This window comes from Neurospora tetrasperma (assembly GCF_000213175.1).
Source record: "Neurospora tetrasperma FGSC 2508 unplaced genomic scaffold NEUTE1scaffold_5, whole genome shotgun sequence".
NCBI classification, from domain to species: domain Eukaryota; kingdom Fungi; phylum Ascomycota; class Sordariomycetes; order Sordariales; family Sordariaceae; genus Neurospora; species Neurospora tetrasperma.
This window is the reverse complement of record NW_009799103.1, coordinates 931,394-942,130: the sequence shown is the minus strand read 5'-3', so window position 1 is coordinate 942,130 and position 10,737 is coordinate 931,394. Positions and strand designations below refer to the sequence as shown.

At 51.8% G+C, this 10,737-nt stretch overlaps 2 protein-coding genes across 2 annotated transcripts; both read right to left on the bottom strand.

Annotated features, from left to right (window-relative positions):
• Positions 1-3,177: 3,177 nt before the first annotated feature.
• Positions 3,178-4,475, bottom strand: NEUTE1DRAFT_66670 (thymidylate synthase; the record flags this gene model as incomplete). The annotated part of the gene is made up of 2 exons (XM_009854771.1): positions 3,178-4,169; positions 4,269-4,475. 2 exons carry the CDS (start codon positions 4,424-4,426, stop codon positions 3,230-3,232), a joined length of 1,098 nt encoding a protein of 365 aa, XP_009853073.1.
• Positions 4,476-5,377: 902 nt separating this feature from the next.
• Positions 5,378-8,361, bottom strand: NEUTE1DRAFT_131038 (uncharacterized protein; the record flags this gene model as incomplete). Its single annotated transcript, XM_009854770.1, has 4 exons — positions 5,378-6,889; positions 6,946-7,226; positions 7,287-7,672; positions 7,743-8,361. 4 exons carry the CDS (start codon positions 8,307-8,309, stop codon positions 5,529-5,531), a joined length of 2,595 nt encoding a protein of 864 aa, XP_009853072.1.
• Positions 8,362-10,737: the final 2,376 nt, after the last annotated feature.

Genomic DNA, 10,737 nt, shown 5'->3' with positions numbered 1-10,737 from the left:
CCAACTACTTCGCCAGGTTACCTTTGGAAGCAGTCCAGGAATTCCACTTCACCGTGGCCAAGCTTCGATTCAACAGCCAAAACGGTGTTCAGGTCCTCACTGGTCAAAGTTCTCGCTCTTTAGCCGCCTCGTTGGTCACTGCCATTGAATCGGTATGTCGCACGACTCAATGTCCGTGGGTGCTTTGGCGTCCCCGCTGACTAGCCCTAGCGAAGGCCGAAACGATTCTCAACATATCCATTGATCCCCTCTCAGAGAGCCTCAGATATCTCCTGAATATCAGAAAGACGGTGTACCTTGAATTCCATTGTGCACATCACCGTGCCAGAAGAGATGGGCCGCAGCGAGCCTAAACTATAGCTCCAAGCAAAGTCCAATCAAGGACTTGTCTCAATGCGCAACATTCTCACTAAGACCTCGCTGTTGTAATTCTAACGATGGAACAAATGGCCCACTGTGGATTTCCACATGAAGATTGTGAATGCGGTTATTCACAAACGCAGTCCACTCTGTGTAGAGCGGCATTTACCTAGACTGTGGGTGTCGTTCTGCTAAGGTCGCTCGACGATCAAGAATATTGGAGGACTGCCTTGAAGAGTATTTCAACAACAAGGTCAACGTTCCCCGGGATAGCGTGGAGGAAAAGAAGGGGGATGACGAAAGGGGCCCATCTACGAGCTCGTCTTCTTCAATGCAATTTTGGAGTCTCATCCTTCACCGATTTGGTTAGCAGACCAAAACTGGCTTTCAGATCGAAATTTAGGCTGCCTTGTTCTCACCCATCGATTCCATCTTGTCATTTCACCTTTTGGACATCTTCCAGTACGGATGCTCCTGGGAAACCCATAAAGCGGAATCAAGGCTCTCTCGAGGTCTGATCAGCAATTTTGTGTTTCTAAGCAACTACAACGGTCCCGGAAACCGCTTGTTTCTGGGGACTCGAGACCACTACCAGGGAATAAGACTCTTCCAAATCAACAGGGAGAGCCGCGAGTTGGCTTTCGTATACTGGGGGAGCCCGCTGCCTTTGTTGCAAGGGGAGCTTCCCACCTATCTGTTCAACTCATACACCGACACCCTGGCTGTTCAGTTGAGCTACTCGCACCGCTCTCGTAACAGAACTGGTCGCTCCGAGATCATCTACGAGTCTTCACCCTATCACCATTTAGGAAACTCCACGCTGATCTACAGCGATAGCCAGGCCATAATTGTCACCAGCGTCAAGAAACACTTCCGATAGTTTCGGTCTCGCATCCGCTGCACCCTTACAACTTCGGCTCCTTTTACATGTCCCCGAGGAAGGACTGGAACTCCTTCAATGACGATAACCCAGAGGCATCAAGGTATGAACCGGCCTACCCTCTCCAAGTCCGGCAATTCTTCAAATCTGCCGTCGGTAGAAGCTCTACCACTTCGCCTTCGTACGAACCAGACGTCAGATCTTTCCACAGCGAACCATCCATTGGCCTTGTGTCCAAAAGCAAACATCATGGATTCAACGAACAACAACCGTTTCACTGGGGGCTTCGGTTCCTTCAACCTGTCTCCCAGGAAAGACTGGAACTCATTCAATGACGATAACCCAGAGTCATTGAGGTTTAAATCGGCCTATCCCCTGCAAGTCCAGCGATTTTTTCCACCGCTCATCTGCCGCTTCGCCTTCGTACGAACTAAGCGTCGGCAAAAACTTTCCCGCCATGGTTTTCCCCCGAGAGATACTCTACCAAATTTTCGAACATATCATCGCTCCGTTTGAAGAAGACCATGACGATAATCTTGTGCCACAATCTTTCAGGGGCAAGGGCATCCGCTTTCAGAGCTTTGGCCAGTCGGCCAACAGGACAGTATTGTATCTCATCCTGAGAATCCTCCACCTCCTTCACCTCCATCACAGGACAGAACAGACGTTGGTTGAGTTGTATGATACGGTATGATAGGGGCGATATCGATAGCGGAGGGAATGGTGGCGTTTGCTGGGCCATCTCAGAGCCATCACTTCGACCTCACATAAGAAGGGTTCTCCAGTCCTTCCTCATTACCCCGGATCTGTCTGTGGGACAGGCAGATCGGTAATGCTTGATGCGTTTTTGTGTTATAGGAAATTTTCTGCCGAAACTTAAAGATCGGAAGAATCATAATATGGTTTGCCTTGTGCCAGAGAATTGATAGACCCCAAACTTTTTAGCTATAGTGGTAAAGAGATAAAGTGAATTGCTTAACAATTTCATATACTGTCTATAAATCAACCCTACTAAAGCACGTAAACCTGCAAGTGAAGTGAAATCTATAACTTTGGTTATCAGTTTTAGAACTTGCACCAGACTGATTCCTCGATTATATTCAAGACTTTGGAAATAAATTAGTACATACGACCATACCCACTGGAAAACTCGGGATCCCGTCCGCTCTCCCATAGATAAGCCAGTGAGGGTCAGACTAGTAGTTGGGTCGGTGACGACCAGCGAATCCCTGGTGTTGTATGTTTTTTTTCTTTTATTTTTCCAATCGTTCTCTCTTTGACATCATCACGTCTTGAAACGGAGATGATGGGCTTCAGGGGTATCCTTTACTATAGTATAAGATATCTTCAAAAGAGATTCTTCTTCGTGGTCTGCAGGTTGTTGTTCGAGGTTTGAAGGTTGAGAAATACTTGATAGAGTTACTTTTCTACGTGTCATGGCCGCCCGCAATAAGCTTCTGAATTCTAACGTTATACTGTCCCCATATTGCGCAGGATGATACTATGGACAACGTAAGAACCTCCCTCGGGAAGTAGAATAGTGGTGGTGGCCTGAATGGTGAAACCGGCGGAAGGGTGGGAGCGTGTCACTTATAGTTTGAACCCCAACGTTCAAAGAACGAGTTCCGTGGTCACTATCTATGGCTCCTCAGACGTTGAAGAAGAAAGTCCTGTTGCCGATGAGGTAGCTCTGACAATGGAAATGACGGAAGGACAAGCCTCGGAGTGATGAAAACGAACCTCGTGCGAAGATGAGTGCCAATGGGAGGGGTTTAATGAGGATACGGGGTAGCAGCGATTTTTGTTATAGGCAGAACAAACAGAGCCTTGATGATTAACATGCTGCTTATCCATTGCAGGTAGTCGGTCCCGGCGTGTTTACTATTAACACAGACGCACCATACCTAAGCAATGAGAAACCAAAGTCGTAAACAGATAGAAAGAACGAATTCAGGATATCAGTGATAATCGTAGTCGACAATTATTGACCTACACAGACATTTCCATAGCAATCGTCTTGTGTGGCTCGTACCCCTTTATAACAAAATCCTCGGCCTTCCACCCATCGATACTACCTCCCTTCTCCCTCTGGATCTCGAGCGTCGGGAACTCCCTCGGCTCACGCTCCAGCTGCGTCTTGAGCGCGTCTACATGGTTAAGATAGACATGCGCATCGCCCATCACATGGGTCAAGCTCCCCGGCACCAAGTCACACACGTGCGCGAGCATGTGCGTCAGCAGCGCGTAGCTGGCAATGTTAAAGGGCACACCCAGTCCCATGTCGCACGACCTTTGATACAATTGGCAGTGCAAGTGGCCCCTTGGCTTCTCTTTTGGTGTGTTTAGTTCCCCCTCCTTATCCTGTGCCTGTGCACCACCCCGTGTCCTCGACCCCGGGTACGACACATAAAACTGCGCAAACATGTGACAAGGCGGCAGCACCATCTGGCTCATGTCCTTGGGGTTCCAGGCACTCAGAATCAGTCTGCGATCGTACGGGTTGTTGCGGAGAGTGTCGATGATGCGCTGGAGTTGGTCCACGCCCTGCCCGGTGTAATCGGTCTCGCAATCGACGTATTCGGCGCCAAAGTGTCGCCATTGGAAACCGTATACGGGACCTAGGTCACCTTCTTTGCGGTGGGAAAGACCGAGCATGTCGAGAAAGGCGCGGGAACCATTGCCGTCCCAGATTTTGACTCCCTGGGCGGAAAGCGTGGTGGAGGAGGTCGAGGCGGAGATGAACCAGAGGAGCTCGAGGAGGACGGCTTTGGTGAAGACTCGCTTTGTGGTAAGGAGCGGGAGGATGGGGGTGTAGGTGTAGTCTGGCGATGACGGATCGGAGGAGGACCCCGAGGAGGATGAGGAGGGTCGGGAAAGGGCGAAGTTTAGAGGGGTCGGGGCGAAGATGGAGTAGGTGCCTGTTCCTGTTCTGCAATGAGAAGAGGTGGGAGGTGGTCAGCTGGGAATGGAAATGCGAGGATAAGATGAATTAGGTTGGAGAGATGATTGGAGGGGAGACTGAGCGTACCGGTCTTCACGGAGTTCACCTTCGTCCAGAATTTGGCGGACGAGATCGAGGTATTGGTATTCTTCGTGACGCCTTGTTGTTGGGTTGGTGCGAGAGGAGGGCTGCGACGACGACTGCGATTGCACTGGTGCAACAGGTTCGGATGTGGTGACTGTCATTGTTGTATATAAAGTCGCGAGAGTGTCGAAATAATTTAGCTACTTTTTTTCGGATTCGTAGATAAGTTGCGACGATGCCAATTCTTCCTGCCCTGGATATTGGGAACTTTTCGGGAGACGCGTTTAAAGCGCGACTCAATTTAGTCGCTGAGATTACCCCACCCCCACTATAGTTCCCACACTCAAACGCCTGTGCAGTCTTGGCGGATGTGTGCGTGTGCACACACACGCGACTTTTTGGCAAAACGGACCATCGAAACGAAAGACGAAGATAAAGGAATTTAATTATCCTATATAAGAGACTATTCTCTTGGTAGTCTCAAGTACGCTGATTTAGAATCTTGAGTCGGTTTTCTTTTATCTCTTCGTTTAGTAGAAATATAAGCAAATAAAATCTCATTGATGGTCCGTTTTGCTAAAAAGTCGTGTGTGTGTGCACACGCATACATCCGCCAAGACTGCACAGGCGTTTGAGTGTGGGAAAGGTGGGTTTGTGTGACAGGCACCAGCAGCACGTGTTTTCGCGTCACCTCGTTGTTCAAATCAATGTTTGGCACAACCTCTTGTCTGGCAACGCGACTACTACTTTCTAGTCGGGATTGAAACACGAGAGCGGTAGGAAAACAAGGCGATGACCAGAAGAATTTTTTCAGATTCAATCACTTAAACTCATCCTTAATAGCTTCGGAGTGGGCGTGCGAACATCCTCCATCATACCGACGTATACCTTGATCGTTCCCGTCCGAGACATCTTGGTTTGGCATGATGGATCGTGGCAAGCTACCCCGGCAGAGGCTGAAGCTGCACTGTCTAGACACAGGTATGTAGTTCAGTGATCTTCGACGCCTGCAGCTGTGGTTGAAATGTGCTTCTCACATAATTTTAGCCGACCGACAGACGCGCAGTGACTGCATGAGAGTGATGAATTTTCACTGGTCACTATGAAGATGCTACACGATGAGCATCTACCGTGACAGAAGACGCTTTATTTTCTCTTCTCTCCTTGCAAAGGCAGCTAGAAAGATATATTCAGGATGACCTCATATCTTGAACTAACAAACTAACTCGACCAAAAACACGCAATCCGTCAATCAACATATAATCAAGCAGTAACCTCTGCTTTCTTCTCATGAATTGGCAAGTCCTTAGACTCCGACTCGGACTCCGGCTTCCTCTGCGTAAAGTGTCTCGGCAACCGGTTTTCCTCTTGGGTGTACAAGTATCCGGCCTCCGTCCTCGCCATGTCGTTCACCCACTGCTCATTGCCCTTCAATCCACCCTTGCCACTCGTCTCTACGCCGACTTCGGTCCACTTGGCAGCCAAGTAGAACCAGGCAAGCGCGTTACCGACAGTGCCGACCTCATCAGACACGCCCGTCCGTGCCGCATGGTGCATTCTCTTCCAAAGCTCATTATCGGTGAACAGCTCCATCAGATGACCAGCCACGGCACGCCAGTCACCAGGGGCGACAAGGAAACCATTGACCTTGTCCTTGACCTGTAGCGGGATACCGCCAACGTTGGTGACGATGACGGGTCTGCCGGCGTGCAAGGCCTCGGAAACCTTTACCTCGAAGCCTTCACGGGTGGAAAGCTGCAACGCGACGTGGGCATTGGAGAGCAAGGTGTTGATGACCTGGTCGTTGGGCTCCAGACGCATGACGCTGACGTCCCGAATCAGGTCGGGGTAATATGTCTCAAGCTGGGCCATGGTCTGATCGTAGATGAGGGAGGCGTCGGGGTCATCGACGGAACCATTGCCGCACACAACGAGCTGCGGCACGTCAGTGATGCCGGCTTTGTCGCAGCGGCGACGGAACTCAGCATACGAGTCGATAACGGTGGGGATGCCCTTGGATGGGTCGAAGCGGGCCACCTGGATGATGTACTTGCGGGCGGGCCAGTTGAGCTCCGTCATGCGCTGCGAGTGGCAGGCGTTGTTGTACAGATTACCGTAATAACCCGAGTCCCAGTGGTTGAGGTGCTTGTTTAAGCCGTCAAGCCAGTCGGTGGTGGCTGGCAAGTAGACGACCTTCTCGCGCGGGACGTTGTGAGGGACGAAACTGGGAATAGGGTGGCTGATAAACATGTCGGCGCCCTGGATGTTGCCCCACAGGAAATCCCAGATGTCGGCTTGAGGCGAACCGGCCTTGGCGACGAGGTCGCTGCGAATCTGGATGTGCGAGCGGTAGAGAACGGGGCGGTTAGGGGTATACTTTTTGATCAGGGGGATCAAGCCGGGCATTTGAGGGTCATCAATCACGACAATATCAGCACCGCCTTCCTCGGGTGCACGCAAAGGTCCGCCCTCGGAGAACCAGTATCGACTGGCATTCTCGTTAATCCAATCAATGATGGCCTGCTTCTCTTCGGCAGATACGCGCTGATCGGGATGGCTGACACCCTGCAGGATGTTGTGGATGTTTTTGGTGATGCGAAAGACACCGGGTCGTGGTTTTGGCACTGAAACAGTGTTAGTTGACCGTCTAGCGTTCCGGACAGCAAACTGCTTTACTTACCGTACCAGGTGAGGTCGACACCCAAAAGACGAGCAAAGCGTACAAGAGCGTGCCGCATAAGTGCAACACCACCGCCTTGGGGTGTTGAGCTGAAGAAGGCCATCTTGAGCTTGTTGGCACGAAGCTTCTTGGCAAATGTCAGAGTGGTTTCCCACGTTGCCGGACCGCATGTGTCTTTGTGGTTCTGGACGGTGGTAAGGTGGGCGCGGAATCCAGCATCGGTTTGGACAATGCCTCGGAATCCGACCTGGAGGAGTGGAACGAGGGAAGGGCCAAAGTGCCTAACAAGCTGTCAGTATGCTCTTCGGGGTGTAGCTGACAAGAGAAGGGGGGGCCCTTACATGATGCACTTTCGGGCCATGGAATCGGCTTGTTCATCGACTCGCTTGACATCCCAGAAGGTCGCTTCCTTGTGCTCATCATCTGGGCGCATAACGATGGGCACAATATCCACCTCGAGCCAGAGCCGCGAACAGAGAGTTGGGCTCATGTACTTGAGTGTCGTGGGGAGACCAGCACCGACGAACTTGGAAAAGTTCTCGTGCTCATACTTTTGCACTTCGGAGATGACATATTCTGCGATGAGGTCCTCGCCCATTTTCAGGGCGTCATCGAGCTCAATGTGCTTGACTGAGAAGTCAACCAGGTAGACTGTGTCATGAATGGCCAAGGCCACAACGGCCGTATGGTCATCAGCAAACACGGCAGAGATACCAAGATAGAGCGTCTATGGGACATCCGATGTTAGCATGAAACGTCGACGCAGTCAAGCAAGCCGTGGTGGGCAAGGTACTCACAGTTAGAGCAGGACCAAAGTGACCCTCCTTCTCCACCAAAGTGCTCATCTGGCGCTTACGGTGCACCGAAGTGCCCGTGGAGAACTTGCGGGCCTTTTCGAACGCCATGACTGCGGTTGCGATGGGCTTGATGCTGTGGTGATGGGGGGCAGCCGACCGGGTATCGTAGGTCTGGGTGTTGTCGCCGCTAGGAGACGTGTAGTGGCCGGTGTTGGCCTGGAGGTGGTCGAGGTGTTGTTGCTTCTGGAGCTGATGAGGAAGGGAAGGTCTGGAATTATACGCAACAGTGTCGCTGGTGGGGGCAGGCGTCTGGTCGGCCAATGGATCTCTGGGCTGAAGATTACTGAGAAGCTGCTGGACGCCAAGCGAAGGGGTAATCCGACGCGAGCTGTAGGGCCCGGAAGTATCATTCAACGGACTTGTAGGGCTTTTTGTGTCGGAGCGGGACGAGTCGTTGTCATTCGAGGCCGGGTGGTGTGGGGTGGTGTCTGCGAATGGATTTTTGAAGGCGATGCCGGCGCTCGCGGACTCGTCGGTCACGGCCTGCTTGGGTTCCCTATCAACCATTGCATCCAATTGATGGCTTCACGTTGCACTGCACGGTAAGTAGTGGCCTTGGGTGGGTGGTGTGCAGGTTCTGCAGTGTTACTTCCACTTTTTGATTAAGTATTGGGAAGTCTCTTGGCGGGCACGACCTGGGACACGGAAGGTGGAAGGTGAGGTGGTGACGCAACACGTGCGGGTAGTGCATTGTATGGGTTGCCATCCACCACCTTTGTCGCTCTCGTTTGGCTAAACCCCCGGGATTCCCTCCTTCTTTCCCGTCTGGCCATCTGCATTGTTTGGTTGATCCTTGTCAGTTTCCGACTCTCGTTCAATGATCAAGGCGGGGTTCCCTCTTTTTGGACCTCTACCTCTAGACCCCCGGTGACAGCGGTACGGGCACGGGCATATGAGGCTGTCGGGTCTTTCTGTTGTCTCCTCCTTCAACTCCTTCGATGTCTTACCAAATCCCTCTTTCACATTTACGGTGTGACAGTTTCAGTTTCCTACTTATTTCAATGACACCGGCCACACAAGTGTAAGTGTGATTTCGGAGAGTTACCTCGCAAAAGTTTACCTCCCTTGTCCGAGGGCAATTGCCACCTGTGATGACTGCCAATGTTACAATCTGAAATTGCCTGGACGGCTGCCGATCGCTTGCTGCCAAGTGAAGTCTGTGGCTCTTTGTCGAGGTACAACGGGGTTACGCTTTGAAGTTCAGGGTCGACGCTTGTCCGTAACACTCTACTTGGTATTTCCCCAGACGTGGTGGCAGCTGATCTCGACGCCATCCCACCACCCCACTGGGAGAAGGTGTCTGGAAGCTGTGAGGGGCGGTGTTGTACGGCATGGAAGCCAAGGAGAGCTGTCCCGGTACGAATTGCTCTTTGCATGAGATGTATAATGGGCACAAAGGTCGGTGAAGGAAGGAAAGCAATCACCGCATCACAACGTGATAGCCGTTGTTTTCCTTTCGGGCCACCCGCAGCATCCGGCATCGTTTCTTGGTAGAAGAGGCATGTCTCGCGGGGGGAAAGCTGTTGGACGCCGGGAAACGGGTGATGGCTGAGGTGATCAAGGAGAGCCAGTGCACTTGCAATGTTTCGGATAAAGTGTTATTGGTTCAGACAAAGTCACCTGGTTGTCAAGCTCTAACCTGTGTCTACCTGAGATCCCGGGTATATCGGGGCGGCCGGTGAGGCTGATTAGGGGGGTGTGGTTGTCCTGAGTCGAAACTGGGCGGCGTATCTCGTATCCTATCCTGTATGGTCAGAATCTCCAATCCTTTGGCCTCGGAAGCTGGTCGCCTTTTCACGATGATGATGTACTTGATACCCACTTCGCCCGCTGTAACGATGTAGTGCTACAGACAAGCTGTAGCTCCCTTACCTAGTGCCCTGTTGTTGTGTGCAGATCATGCTTCCATACGGCGAACTCGGAACTGGGAACGGGGACATGGTCGTACCATCGCTTCCGGGGTACTCGTACCTAGCTCTTCGGGAAATGAACCAAGAATGATACAAGTTGGAATGGCATCATACGATGAATCTGCTGAGGACTAGCAAGTGGAAGGTGCTGAGCGATCGAGCTGGGCATCTTTTAAGCCCAACTTCCAGATACCATCCAGCCCGGGCCCTCCAGGCGAGAATACGAACATGGCGAGTTTAATTGATGCTAGGTACGGTTTCCACAGAAGTCCCATCATCTGACCGTTGAGGTTGTCGTCTTCGGGTCTCATCCGCTATTACGAGCTAGGCCCTAATAGTGGGGTTGAAGCCTCAGTGCGGGGTGAAAGCGGGACATCACGACTTCGCCAAGCCGCTAGAAGAGACAGGCGTGCCGGGGCAGCCCCCGGCGCTTTCCAGCGAGCCAAGTCCTTGTGGGTCAGACATCTGCGTCATTTTAACGGCGACGACGAACGGGTTCTAACGGCGCCCGGCCGGCATCGGGTTAGGTGACTTGGGCAGTGGCGCCCTCCGAGAACAAAAAAAAAGAAAGGCTGATTCCTTCCATTGTAACATGCCATTGGATCGAGCCATGTCTCAAAAAGCTGCAAGAAGCAGAAGTTAAGCGAAATGTAGAAGATGCTGGACGAGTGCCCAATTTCTTCTTCACTCGTCTAGACAATTCCCAGCAGCTGGTCACGAGTCATGTGGACCGACTGATGCTTCATCGTCCGACCGACAGCGATAACCTCACCTCGGCGCCCCCCACAGCCGCAAAGACAGGCACAGACGACGAGCGATTTTGTCCCTCAGATTTGGGAACCGGCATCCCTGTTCTTCGTGAACCCATTTTGCGGGTAAAAGGCCATCACAAGCCTGATCATCATCCAGGAACACGGTCGTGATGTTGTACACTTCGGTCCCACCCAGTAAAATCAACTCTCAGATGGCTCCCAATTTATTTTCATTCCTTTCTCTTATTTCACGCGTAGCCACGGGACCCCCCC